Genomic DNA, 14,635 nt, shown 5'->3' on the forward strand with positions numbered 1-14,635 from the left:
TCCAGGAGCATGCACATTCAGCGTGTTCAGAATATGCACAGTTTAGTGCTCGAGCACTCTGCTTATGATCAAATTTGCATCACGACTCATTGCGTTCGCGTCTGACCGAAGAATATTTTAGTAGCTAACAGCATTTCCCGCCCAATGTGTCAAATTCACAAAACAATCCTTTTTAGACTGGGGAGGAAAGATGAAAGACATTTTGATTTCTCATGGTATGACCACTTTAAGAGATGAGAACACATGCCCTTGTAATGAGCAAACAGAATTCAACAGAATTGAAGGTAGAACATGAAAAACTGCAGCAGATGGTCAAATAAACCATCTGTTGAATTTGATAAATACACAATGCACAAACACACTCAGGGTGTGGTGGGATTACTGTGCCTACCGCAAACTTTGCTCCATTGGCTCAGCTAGCAGAATGATGCAGAGGGTGTCCAGAGAGTGTGTGAGAGAGATATGAGAGTAAAAGGAGAGAGAAACAGAAGAGACATAGTAGGTGAAAAGTGAGTGAGTTTAAAAAGAATAAAGGAAAAATACAAATAGAGATTACAGTGAAAAGGTAAACAATTTCTCAGTAAGAAAGAAGAAAATGACTGAATAGATAATTAATAGAATGAGGAGCAAGAAGAGCTGGATGTGTTATTGCCGTGTCTTAACCAGGGGAGACAAGCAATTTATTTTGTCCGAGTTTCCTGTTTGTGTGCTCTCTTACACTTACAATCCACTCACTGTAATATTACTATATTTGTCTTGTTTTTAAGAAATAATATTTAAACATCCTTACAACAAGATTCATTTACTTGAGAAGCAAAATTACTTCTCAAAATTAAGTCTTTTTTAACAAAAGAATAACACAATTTGTAAGGTTTTTAGGCTTAAAATAATTTGCCAATGGGGTAAGAAAAATAAAAGTTTTTTTGTTTTTTTTAATTAAGTGAATTTTTCTTACTCCAGTAGCAAATATACTTTTAATTGTATTAAGAATACAATAATTGTATTAGGGCTCTGTTTTCATGACCGCACTAGGTGCAGCACAACTACCATTCCCAACATCATATCTCATTTTCGTGAGAGCACTAATTCTAAGTGCAATTTTATGGCCGCGCATAGCTCAAGTGGTTGTGTGTGGGAGTGTTTGTGCTATCTGTGGGTTTATGCGTGCAAACTGTGGGTGCATTGTATGTTAATGAAGTGCCGCAAAGCGCAGTTTGCTATTTTCCTGAGAAATAAGTCACTGTACTAAGATGTTTCAGAAGCACCTCTATTCCTCAGTTCCTGCATTTAAAGTCTGGAGATTTCACCAGAACTTTGTTTTCAAGTTCATATCCAAACTCTGAAAATATAGTGGAACATCAAATTATGTCCTGAAAAATCACTGTTGTAGTCGTTTTATGAAACAAAAAATGATGAGATTGAACTTTCTAAAGGTCATGGTTTATTTTTCAATTATTATAATAAAGTTTATACTTACAAATTTATTAATGATCTAATTTGTAATGGTATTTTTCCAGTTGTTGTCATAATGGTTTATAAGTCACTGCAAAAGGGGCCAGTGGAAGAAGTCTGAGAGGATAAAATGTTTGGATTTGGGGAGGTGGTTATGATTTTCCTTTTTTACCACTTAGATACTTTAATTATATTTTTGATAGGTTTTAAATGTAATTTTAATTTAAAACCATTTTTGGTTTATGTTTTTTGTATTTCAATTAACACATTTTACTCATTAATCAAATTAATTTACACTATGAACTTCTTATAAATGTGCTGTCTTTGTTTATATCACTGGTGCTTGACAGGAAATGAAATACTGAATATAATAGGATGCAGACAGTACAATAACTGGAGAAGAACCTCAGAATTAAACTGCACTTGAACAATTAGCATGTTGCATGCACAATTTCACCAAACCCACTTGCGCCTAGACTTTGAGCATACTTGCGTGAAAATACCAAAACATAATGGCCATATCCACTGACTTTGCTCATATGATATATTGCATAGCGCATATTGCTTTGCTTAGCGCTGGCGCTCTTAAAATAGAGCCCTTAATATCTAATGTAATTTTGCTTCTCGAATAAATTAATCTATTTTAAGATATTTTCCCTGGAAAATAAGACAGAATACTGGGTAAGAAAGTGTCCATTTTATAGTTTTACTTGTGGAACTTGAGGGATTTGACATATTATCAGATGTTTATCAACTTCCCCAATCAATCTCTCCTCATCCAGATTTGATGTTTAATATTCATGAGTTGCAAGATTGTGGTTCTATAATTTTTCAATGTGGGAGTGGCTACCCATCCCAACACTGCAGAAATACAAATCAAGTGACCACGAAAATGAAATGTGGCATGTCTCTCTCGCAGATAGTTAGAACTCAGATTCACATGAAGGAGCTTGTATTGCTGGTCTTTTTCTTGCATTGCAGTTGGTTACTTGGTTACATGTACAGTACCTGTGACAACAAGCCACACATCTAAGCTCATCTCATATCATGCCAGTACCTCTCACCTGAGGAGTCTCCCAACGGCAACGTCCTGCCAATGTTTGACAGTAGGTGGTCAATGTTTGGAACAGGCTGTACGTCCTGCTGGTCCTCTGGTGTCTGCAGAAGCAGCAAGAGATGGATGTCCACTTTTATCAGCTAATACAGAATTTTCTTACAACAAGTTGAACAACACTTAACTGTGTACAACCATTTGTTTGCACTGAAACAGTGATTCTAACCTATTAACATCTGGATGATGAGACAGAAAGCAAAGACTCTCAAGAACTCTGCTTGGGGCTAATTCTCAAGGGTGAGTCCCCTTATTAAATGTAATACATATTTAATATGGTTATAAAAGAAACACAGTACCTTCTCATCCTTATCCAGCTCATCACTGAAGAACCACATATGCTGTAAAAGCACAGAAAGAAAACGTAAAAACAGGATTTATTTTATTGTCTTAACTTTGTCAAGCGCTAAATGAAACGTTTCAACATTATTTGTGGCATAACAGTGATCACCACAAAAAATTGTACCTCGCTTCTTTAAAAAAAGCCACATTTGTGGTTACAGCAAAGAACTAACCATGGAAGTAAATGGGGCCAGTGCATAAACAATAAAATAACAGAAAATGTTACATGCATTATGGCATTTACGTCACCACGACAACGAAGTTGTAAAACAGTGTTTATTTGAATGTTTATGGACTGGCTCCATTCACTTTCATTGTAACCTCAATAATTGTTTTTAGATAAATGAGAGACATGTCAAAATGACTTTTTGTGGTAATCAAAATAATGCCATTAATGCTGCTAAATGAGCTTAACTTGTATTGAGCGTGGAGCATTCCTTAAACTTGAATCTGGAATATTCATTTAATATTTAGGTAGGCAAGTCAGAGAGAAAATAGACACACAAAAAAAAGCATTTTGAATAGGACTTACGTGCACAATGAGATTCTCTATGATCTTGTAGCGGTCTGGCATGTGAGTGACCATGTCTGTCATGTTGTCTTCTGAGGTCCGCACCAGTGTGGGGCCAAACACCAAGGCCAGGTTCCTGGGCTCCATCTGGAGAGTGAAGAGAATGGGGAGTTTATTCAAAGTGACAGTTTTATCTGAAATTTCTCTTGAATATTAAAATCATTGTAGACCAGGTAAGCCTTGCACAGCAATAACCTTATTTTTTTCTGAATGGTCTGCGACTGTTTTCAGGTGACCAGTTAAAAACTTCAGAGTGTGGTAGTAGTGATCTGGAAGATCACGTATCTAAAAGGGACAAAAATAGAGATCAGAACATTTTGTTAATTAACTGCAAAAGAAGGGAAAATAATTGATAAAAAAATCTAATGGCACATACCAGTTTCCTCATAGTTTTCAAGCGGTCTCCTGCATCCTCCAAACGGTTGGCATCAATGAAGTCATTATATTTATCTGCAGATAGAGGGCAGCAGTGAGCTATCTTGTGAAATGTGGCCCACTCAGTCTGACACCCATGTAAAGCTTAGTGTAAAAGCATTAAAGAGGGAGCTGAATTCAACATACCATCTGTAAAGAGAGGTTCTGGAAGCTTCCTGAAGAAAGACTTTAATAGACTGCTGATGACGTTCAGGTCTTGCCATCTCTGTGAACAAAAAGAGGGGATCCCACAGGGAAGAAAAATTGCAAATGATAATGAATCGAAGGCAGAAATTAGATTAAAAGGAGAGCATGCTGAGACTTTTCTCAACTCCTGCTTCTCAGCTCTTTCTCCTGAGAAAAAGACTCCAGTAATATCATGTAATCTGGGCTGGAGTGGGCCTGGGCCCATTCAAATTAGATCCAGGCCCACCCAGAATATTACAGATTATTCTTGGACTTTAAGATAGTTTAAAAAAAAGCATACATTTCTGAAAGAACTGTTTGAATGTGACGCCTTTCTGTTATTAAGGAGAATTTGGTAAATTAAAAAAAGAAACTGGGTAAAAATGTTTCCAATCCATTTTTATTGGCTATGCCCTTGGAGACAGCTTTGCTATCCGGTATCCATATTCATTTTACAGCTCTATACTCTTACTGTATGTCAACAATTTTATGATATATGTTGGTTTGTTTTTGTGTTTTCCTATGGAATTTTAGGAGAAACATCTGTGATAAAGTTGATATTCTATGATACATAACTTAAAAACTCCATGAAGTCTGTCGAGTTATAAAAGAGCAATACGCAATAACATGAGCAATAAAGTTTTCCTATGGGGTGTGATTGCTTTTCTCCCTTTTACTTGTACTCCCTCCTCACCTCTTCTGCAGTGTTTATGTCCAGGCCCTTGTTGAGCTGGTCCTGAAGAGAAGACACCATGGCATTGTTCCCTGGCACTCTGTAGATGCCAGTATATTCCAAACCCATCTCCTCCACCAAACGACAGCAAGTCTCCACAATCTGTGGGACAAACTACACACACACATATCTTTATGAGGACTCTCCATGGACATAATGATTTTTAAGCAATTTGGATTATGGGGACACTAGAAATGTCCACATAAACCACATTTATAGCATAATACCCTTGTAATTACCAGTTTGTAACATAAATCAAACCCTTGTAAACCACTCAAACCTGCCCACACACACACACACACACACACACACACACACACACACACACACACACACACACACACACACACACACACACACACACACACACACACACACGACACTTAAGAAATTATTACTACATCTCTCTGTCCATACTAATTTATACAGGCCTATTATACAGCATTAAAGTTTAGTTCTCAATTTAAATTTTAAGTCTTCTGGCCCCTTCATAAGAAATTGAATAACAAATGTGTGTGACTTAATACATAATAAACATAAAATCTGGCCAAAACGAATGTGTTTTTGAGTTTGTTTAGGTGGTTTGTAACAGCTTGCCAGTGTGAACTTTCAGAAAAACTTCATATTGGCTGCAATTACTGCCATTGGTCCATGTCATCGGTAGGTGTGACCTGGAGCTCCACCTACTTTGAGGTGACAGCTAATTCCCGTTCGGTCATTTAAGATCAGTCAACATGAACACACCAGCATACAGAGTTATTGGCGAGCTGGTGCAGATTTACCTACATTAGTATGATCGTTCGCATAGACACATTTACCAAGACTATGTCATGCAGTTTTAATCTTCTGTCATTACAGAAGAAATCATATATACTCAAATACTCTTAAGTACCTCTTCAATCTGTTGTTTGGTATGCTGCTTCGCTCATGTGCCGTCTGCAGCGAAAGCCATTCACACATTCACCAAAGTGAAAGATGCCTAGCGTCATTTTTTGTGTCTGTTTTCTACCCATTAACACTCTTTTATACACCCATCTTTGCAGTAGTATCAGTGTCATCATAAATTACATAACAGAGTGTAATCGGCACAAATTATGGCCAAGTATAGCATGTTAGCACATTAGTGCCATGAATGCAAAATGTAAACAAGACAAATTACACATAATCTAGTGCATATATATTACATTTAATCATCATTGAGCAGTTACATCTATTGTGAATTCTTCTCATAGAATGAGGCATGAAGTCATTGATAACACATTTTAATGTCATATTAGTTGATGTTTTACATACTAGTCCTTAAATGTACCTCTAAACGCCTCCCACAGCAGCATGGCCGGTGTCTGAATGGTTGCAAGCATTATGTTGTTGCTCAGCTTTTTCAAACTTCTTTTTGATGAAGAAACACTGGGTTTTTGTGGTAATACTTAATTTTACAGTGTTACATATATTACACGTTACTAACATTAATTATTGTTGTAATAACTTGTAAATACACTGTAACACAGACAGCGAAAAATAAAGTGTAACCGATTTAAACCTAGTTTTTTCATAGATACAAACCCAGTTATTTAGGTTTGTTTTAGAGAGACGGATGTATGCTTAAGTATACTTTAAGGTGAAGTGTGTAATTTCTGTGCCACTAGCATCACTGAGCAGAACTGCAAAAAATAATGACTGAACACTCCCCCGTCCACCATTGGTTGTTCAAACGCCTTTGGTTTAGCCAATGTGTCTATGTCAGGATTGTTGGGGAGCTAAAACAAACACAACAGTATTTTGATAGCACCACAGAGCCTCTGTGCTTACACAGTTCAGAGAAATCAACCTACAAATGGTTGTGTCAAGCTCCAAAATAATTTAGCATTTCCCATAGGGGAGCACTAGATCAAGACTCTGATTTTAGCATTCGTACTGACCTTATTATTGGCAGCATGTGGGCAGTCCTCAAGCCTCACCCCAAAAGCCTTTGGACCAGTTTTCTTTCCCTTTTTCATGATGTTTATGCCCCATGGAGCCTTAGGGGGATTACTTTCATCTATTAGAGTTGGGAGAAAGTAAAAGATTTTACATAGAGGAAAAAAAAGACACAAGATAAAAATCCATACAATTTTCAGTATTCTTTGAACAAATCATTTTGCCATTTTTCACCTTTATTTGATAGGTAAGAAAGGGAGAAAAGAAACAACAGGAAAGAAAAGGGGGAACAGGATTGGGAAAGGTCCTTGAGGTGGGACTTGAAATAGGGTTGACTGTGATGCTACTGCACCATATGTTTGAGCACTGCCCACAAGGCTACAGCTGCGACAAGACTTCCTATTTTGAGCAGAGAGTAGGTGAAGGGGTGGGGCTTAGTATCAGAACGAGTTTATCATGGTTCACTGAGCTCACCTTTCCCTGGGGTACGGTTCACTCCTGATGTATTTTCAGTCTTTGAGAGGAGGAAAGGTGGCATCATCCGATGGATCCTAGGAGAAGTATCTGGCTTACTGCTTGTTGGACTGCAAAAGGAAAGAGAGAAGATCTATAATAAACTGACACACTAGTTATAGTTGGCACATCAACAACATAATAATGGCATCACCACATCATATATACCATAAGGTAGGAAAGAGAAATCACCTCTGTTTCCTATAGTCATTTAGCCTCTTATTGATGAGAGCCTGTCTGGAGAAACCTAGTTCCTGCAACAGAGCACAAAGACAGCTTCTTATATAGCATCCTTTATATTTTATTCATTTATGCATGCATACACATTAGAACAACTGGCAAAAAATCTCTGCAATCTCTGCTCTCCATTTGTGCACAAACAAACCTCGTTGTCAGTCTTGCTGTTCTCTCTGATGACTCTGATCCAGCTCAGCATGTCATCCCTGTCCTCCGCCTGTAGCAGGTACTCGCAGAAGTCTTGCGTCGTCAACCGCAAGGTGTGCTTGCGCTTTGTCTCGCTGTAAGCGATGTCAATCAAGCAGCCTCGAATGCTGATTGGCTGCTCGTCCTCCCCTTGACTGTTGCCGTGACTTCCTGCTCCGGCCGCATGAAGCACCGCCTCGCGCTTGTCCTTGAAGAGGAAGAGCGAATGGGATCGCAGCACAGAGAAGACACGTTTCCATGGCCGCATGCCTCCGCCTACTTTCTGTTTACAATACAGACACCAGAGGATTTAGGAAACGTGTGAGCGATCACACATACACAAGGCTTAATACAATTAAATGTTAAACATAGGCTTAAACACTACACTTAACCCTAGGTTTAAGTATGAACAGTATGAAACATGGAACAAGATAACCCAGGATAATGATAACCTAATAAAAAACTCTGAAAACAAATGACAAATAAACAGATTCATGCCAGATAAGGGGGAAAGTGGGTGTCAGACCTTTCCCTTCTCAGTAAGAATCTGTTTATAGTGAAGCCAGCCTTCTTTCCTGATGTCAGAGAGAGTGATGCTCCCCAGTTCAGAGGTGGAGTGACGTTTAGAGCGGGCTTCCTCTGCCATTCGAAGGCTCTCCAAAGACTGGAAAAATATGCAAGAAACACACTCTCTTCACTCTCCATTCCTTAATAGACTCTTAATGGATAAAAACTACTGTCTGTTATAGAAGGGAAGAACTCACTCCATCTGCAAAAAAGCTTTTCACCCTTTTTGGTAGTCTTCTGTAAAAGGAGAACACAATGTTACATACATAGATCGGCCCAAATTGTATTTATACACTCAAGCAAGACTTAAGGGGATTGTTCACACAAAAAGTGACTTTCATAATTTCCTCACCCTTGTGCCATCCAAGGTTTGTATGACTTTCTTTCTTCTGCAGAACACAAACTAAGATTTTTAGAAGGATATTTCAGATCTGTAGGTCCATACAATGAAAGTGAATGGTGACAGAACAAAAAACATTAAGGCAACATAAAGTAATCCATATGGCTCCAGTAGTTAATCAATGACTTCAGAAGCGATATGATAGGTGTGGGTGTGAAACAGATGAATGTTTAATTCCTTTTTGTACAATACATTTACTTTCATACAGCCATCCTTTGCACGTTCAATGAAGTTCTTCTGTTTTTTGCTGATTTGCATTTTTTTTTTTTTTTTTTGTAAATCATCAACTACTGGGCTGTTACATGTAAATATGATTTATTGATTTTTTTTTTCCTTTGGTTTATCACTCCCATTTTTTCTTTCTCCTTCCTAGAATTCATAGACACTTAATCATCAGTCTTATAGTTCGTACAAAATCTTTTTCATTTAAACATTGGCCAACAACATCTACTCAGTTGACTTACTTAAATCAAGACTTGTATTACACATAGATAACAAATACTGATGTTGTGTTCATGCTGTTTAGCCCCCTGGTGAGCCTGGCTACTCCCAAGGTTATTTTTCTCCATAATCTCCATATTATGAAATTTAGTTTTCCTTGCCACGGTTGCCTTTAGCTTGCTCACTGGGGGTTTTAAGACTATCATTTTTAAGGCATGCTTTTTAATCTCGTTATTCATCATAAATGCAGAATGAGGATTTTAATATCATAATTTTTGGTGACATCATAATTTTCTGTAAAGCTACTATAAAACGATGTGTGTTGTGAAAAGCGCAATAGGTGGCGATTTACATGAAGAAAACAGAAGAACTTGGTCCTCTCTCTGTGCTAGGAATGCTGGTGAAATTGTATATTTATAGTAAAACTTAGATATTTGATATTTAAGAAAACTTAAATATTTATCTTTTTCACACCTACACCGATCATATCGCTTCTGAAGACATGGATTAAAGCACTGGAGTCGTACGGATTACTTTTACGCTGCCTTTATGTGCTTTTTGGAGGTTAAAAGTTCTTGCCAACATTCAATTGCATTATGTGGGCCTACAGAGTTGAGACACTCTTCTAAAAATCTTCGTTTGTGTTCAGCAGAAGGAAAAAGTCATACACATCTGGGATGGCATGAGTGTGAGTATATGATGAGAGAATTTTTGGGTGAACTATCCCTTTAAACACATCTGAATGTCATTGCATTAGATTCTAAGTATCAGTCCAACTGGCATCTGCAAACAGATGATGCTAGAGCTTTTTTCAGAACTAACTTTACTTTTCAGAGTCATTTATTTAATAACTTTCAACTAACTGTTCTAAAGGTAATTTTTAGTGGCTGTATGAAGTTCCCCAAAAGTTCACACAGGCATCATAGAAAAGTAACCACAGATGTAGCTCATCACATTAACTATGGACATGTTCTACTTAGATATGTCTTAATTTTGAACAATATATCTACAGTTTTATAATTTAAAACCTATTAAACTTCTTTTTGTAAAGTGTTTTGCTTAAAAAGTGTTTATGTGCTATATTTCTTTAGAATAAATGCCAATTGGTTTGACATTTATATATTTCTATATCACCAAATACTTTGTGTGACCACTGTAGAATGTATGTTCACACTTTTAAATACTTAACACAGTAATCTGTATTTAAATTATCGTAATCTCAGTTCTATTAGAGGAAACTGAAACTATGCCTATGCACAGACACTACTAAAATAAACCCTAAACACATCTACTGGTGTTGAGTGCCTGAGTATCTTTGCAAAGAGACAACAAACAGTATGTTATGTACACTGGTTGTCCAGAGAACAAAACTGTGTTATTTCTGATAGTCCTGTGACACCATTCACCCCTTGCACTCACGAGAAGACGCGGCCCTCCTCCCTAAAGGTGTTCAGGCCTTCGTCACATGACTTGGAACGCTCTGTAGTGATGGCCAGCAAGTAGGAGGAGCGTCTGCTGTTTTTGATGTTGCCTGTTAAAAAAGACAGTGAAGTGTGTGACAAAAGAGAAGAATGCATGAAAAAAGAAAGAAAGAGGAGTTGGTGGTGGTGGACAAACAAGCAAAAGGACGAATACATAAATGAACTTCATGACTGATTTTAGAAAAATATAAATTAAAGGAATAGTTTGTTTATTCTCCTTAATGTTGTTCCAACCCTGTATGTTTTGTTATTAAAATAATTTTGAAGAATCTCACCCCAAATCTTTTCCATACAAAAACAGTTCATAGTCTGTCAAGCTCCAAAAAGGACAAAAATGTTAAAAGAAGTCCATACACCAGAAGTATTCATATAACCAATGACAAATCAACACCAAGTCCACATAACCAAAATCATTAGTTTTAAAATCTCATTTTATTCAAAAATCATTATGTACCTTTCAGATCATATATGGCACAGGTTTGACCTTATCCATTCATTTATAATATTTTTATATAATTTCATTATCCATAAAATTGATTTTTTAATAATGAAATAAATCAGGCAATGTCATAGTCAGCTATAACTTTGAGAACCCCTTTACCACTTCCTGCTCATGATGGATGCAACAGTAGGACACATAGTCTGGTAAGTGTAATATCTTTATATTTTAAACAAACAATGCTTAAGTCTCTGCAGTCATGTCAACACCGTCATCCCATTGTGATCATTTCTGTTAAGAATTGTGGGATAAATTCTTGGATTTTAATTTACGTTATAGAGGCAGCTTTAACTGAGCAAAAAAACGAAATGTCTCCAGAGTACAACACATGGTTAAGATGGAAAAATAGTCAATTTTGTCAATACAGAATTTTCAGAATAGTGTGCAAACAGAAAATAAAATGTATAGAATTGATAAAAACCTGTTTCCTTACGTGATACGTAAGCTGAGACCTTTGTCTACAAATATATCCATTTCAGGTTTATTTAGTATAAAATAAATAAATAGGATTTAAAACATGTTTTCTCCAGCGGACTACTTTTTTGGTAATTTATTTCCCCTTTTGGGAGCTTGACAAACATGGTGACTTTGAACTGTTTCTATAGTGAGAGCTGTGTGAACATTCTTTAAACCTCTCTTTTTGTGTTCAACAGAATAATAATAGCATATGGGTTTGGAACGACATGAGTGTGAGTTAATAACAACATCACTTTTGTATTTATGGGTGAATCATTTATTTTAAAGAGTTACAATGCAACCCAAATTTCCAAATACCAGTTGGAAGGCTGTGAACTTTTGGAAAACTTACCAGTTGTTAGTAATATTTGCAAATATTTGTCCTGATAGCTGTTAAATTTGTAGCCTGTGTTGATGACAGATGTGAAACAGGGGAAAATGATGGACGTTAGAGACATTGAGTGGCAATGACTGAAGACAAACACTGATATAGTGACACAATTACAGAGCAGAGATATTGAAACAGAGACGAAAGGGTTAGATGAGATATTGCTTAAAGACTGCATGGCATTCAGCAAGATGTGTGGTGTGATAAATGCTGAGGAGAGAGACACAAGTAAAAAAAATTAAAATAAAAAAAGACTTTGATGTCTACAGGAAAATGAAAAATGTGCGTATGCGACACAAAGCTGGTTTTGATTGAAAGATGATCATCAGAGCCAACAGTCAGAGAGAGAGACAAGAATGAATGAGACAGATGACAAGTGAGAGAAACTGTTGGACAGGCACCTGGCAGATAGGAAAAAAACGTATATGCATGTGTGCTAGAAAACCTACTAAGACGAAACTGTTCATTTTTGTAGAAATATTATAAGACAGAGGGACAATAGAGCGCAACAGTCTTGTGCCGGAGGCAAAAATCCCCCTTATATTCTCTTAATTGTTTCTAAACGATGATATGCTTATGTGGACACCACAAATTTGTGTGATTTCAGTTTCATTTTCGAAAAATTGTTTAATAGCCGAAATCCCAGGAATCCTGCTCTCTCAAACTACCAATATATTTGTATATTTAGCTAAAATAATTGTAAAATATACTGTTACCTGTGGAGAAAATTAATGGTAACGAACCAGAGCCACAAAAGAAAATGCATTGTCACTGTTGCACTCTATAGAGGCCTCTGTGAACAGAACTGGATTTGGGTGGCGAGGAGCGAGGAGCGAGGGACTCACTGAAGTCTTTGTAGAGGAGGCTGGTAAGGGGAGAGGTGAGGATGGGAGAAACAGGGCTGGTGCTGTGTGCAGACACCTGGCACAGGCTGCTGGACACCACAGAGGATGCTGGCACATGGTGGGCAAAAAGGTCTACACTGGGACTGGTGGGCTCATCTAGTAGAGGAGGTGAGAGTTAGAGGGGTGAGGAAAGTTTTAGTAGGAGATGCTGGGAAATAAGGCACTGGGTGCTCCACAGGACAAAGTGTATAAAAGCATTTAGTGTTCTTGAGTTAACTATGGAATTAAAGGTTCTAGTAAAGATGGAGTCCTTTTTAGCAAGCAGTACCCCTATACGATGACTCAAGATGGTAACTAGGCCCTTGTGGAACATATGGACTTTTTTCACATTTTATGCACAAATTGTGAAGGGAAGTCTGTGGAAATCTGTGAAATAGATTAAAATATGGTGAAATGTTTTGCGTTCTACATTCTTGTAGGTGTTTATGGCTTTCTTTCATCTTCTGAACACAAAGATATTTAGAAGAATTTCTCAGCTCTGTATACAATGTGAGTGAATAGGTGCCTAAATTGTGAACCTCCAAAATCCACATAAGGGCAACATAAAGTACTCCATATGACTCTGGGGTTTAATCCTGCATTTACGTGCTATCTGAATGATCCTAAATGCAACTTCTGAAATGGTAATTACGAGTATGTCGTATTCACATGCTTTGTTGAAAGAACAGGAACTTGCTGACGATAATGGAACTTTGGTCAAATACAAGCTATTTTCATGGAGTAAAAATGTACAACATGCATAGAATGGTTGCTGATATACATAAATGAACATGACCAAAACGGCAAGTGCTAACAATTAGCTGTGTTTAGAAAAATTAACAAAACCTGTCATTCACTACAGAAACTACACTTTCCTCTGCCATGTTGAAAGTTTAGGACTCCTCCCATCTCTGAAACTCGTTATCAAAATTATCTCAGAGTTTCCCAGTTGTAACAACGACTTGAGGGGTCACTCATGTGCAACATCCGAGTGGGAAACTCGTATTTACGATAATTCCGATAACATGTGAAGGCAGCATAAATCCATTTCTTCAGAAGCGATATGATAGGTGTGGGTGAGAAACAGATACATACAAGTCTTTTTTACTACAAATTCTTCCTTCAATTTCACTTTCCCATTCTTCTTCTTCTGTTTTTGGTGATTCACATTCTTCGGGCATATCGCCAACTATTGGGCAGGGAGGTAAATTTATGATAAAAATTACTTAAACATTTAGTGGTTTCTCACCCTGTCTAAAGATATGGATTTATCCACTGGAGTTATATAGATTACATTTATGCCCCCTTTATGTGGATTTTGGAGATTCAAAATTTTGGCACACATTCAATTGCATTGTGATGACCTACAGAGCTGAAATATTCTTCAAAAATTTTAATTTCTATTCTGCATTAGAAAGAAAGTCATACACATCTGGGATGCCAGGAGGGTGAGTACATCATGAGAGAATTTACATTTTTGAGTGAACTATCCCTTTAAAGAAAAGTAAAGTAATCAAAGCTCTTTCAAAATGCTATTGTAATAGGGAAAAACAAATAAACAAGTCACAAAGTGAGGGGATGTGATGCGATGAATTTTGTAAAGGATGGGCATTCAGATTCAGTGGAATTCTGTAGGCGTAGATTCCATGTGGGCCTAAACCAGTGTCTGAAATTCCCTTTCTTATTAAGGAGAAATCTTAGAATACATTTTCAGGGTAATTCATTTTTTTTTTACCATATTTTAAGCACACAGCATGCTTTCCATTTATGTAAAATCCTTTAAAACCATACTTAACTAGACAGGCCTAGAATAGAATAGAATGAAATAGGGGAGACTAGAGCTAGTTGTCACATGGG

General features: G+C 37.1%; 1 protein-coding gene across 1 annotated transcript in view; it reads right to left on the reverse strand.

Moving 5' to 3' along the window:
* Window positions 1-14,635, reverse strand: part of LOC127633508 (rho GTPase-activating protein 23-like) — a 64,345-nt gene that overhangs the window by 3,341 nt on the left and 46,369 nt on the right. The window contains exons 8-22 of the mRNA XM_052112667.1: window positions 12,740-12,895; window positions 10,490-10,601; window positions 8,427-8,466; window positions 8,189-8,326; window positions 7,625-7,945; window positions 7,432-7,493; window positions 7,201-7,310; window positions 6,729-6,847; window positions 4,771-4,923; window positions 4,038-4,116; window positions 3,853-3,926; window positions 3,672-3,761; window positions 3,438-3,563; window positions 2,863-2,904; window positions 2,517-2,610 (exon numbers count right to left, since the gene is read on the reverse strand). Of these exons, the coding sequence (XP_051968627.1) occupies window positions 2,517-2,610; window positions 2,863-2,904; window positions 3,438-3,563; window positions 3,672-3,761; window positions 3,853-3,926; window positions 4,038-4,116; window positions 4,771-4,923; window positions 6,729-6,847; window positions 7,201-7,310; window positions 7,432-7,493; window positions 7,625-7,945; window positions 8,189-8,326; window positions 8,427-8,466; window positions 10,490-10,601; window positions 12,740-12,895 (1,716 nt within the window). The remainder of the gene's footprint in view (window positions 1-2,516; window positions 2,611-2,862; window positions 2,905-3,437; window positions 3,564-3,671; window positions 3,762-3,852; window positions 3,927-4,037; window positions 4,117-4,770; window positions 4,924-6,728; window positions 6,848-7,200; window positions 7,311-7,431; window positions 7,494-7,624; window positions 7,946-8,188; window positions 8,327-8,426; window positions 8,467-10,489; window positions 10,602-12,739; window positions 12,896-14,635) is intronic.

This window comes from Xyrauchen texanus, chromosome 40, assembly GCF_025860055.1.
Source record: "Xyrauchen texanus isolate HMW12.3.18 chromosome 40, RBS_HiC_50CHRs, whole genome shotgun sequence".
Classification (NCBI taxonomy): Eukaryota; Metazoa; Chordata; class Actinopteri; order Cypriniformes; family Catostomidae; genus Xyrauchen; species Xyrauchen texanus.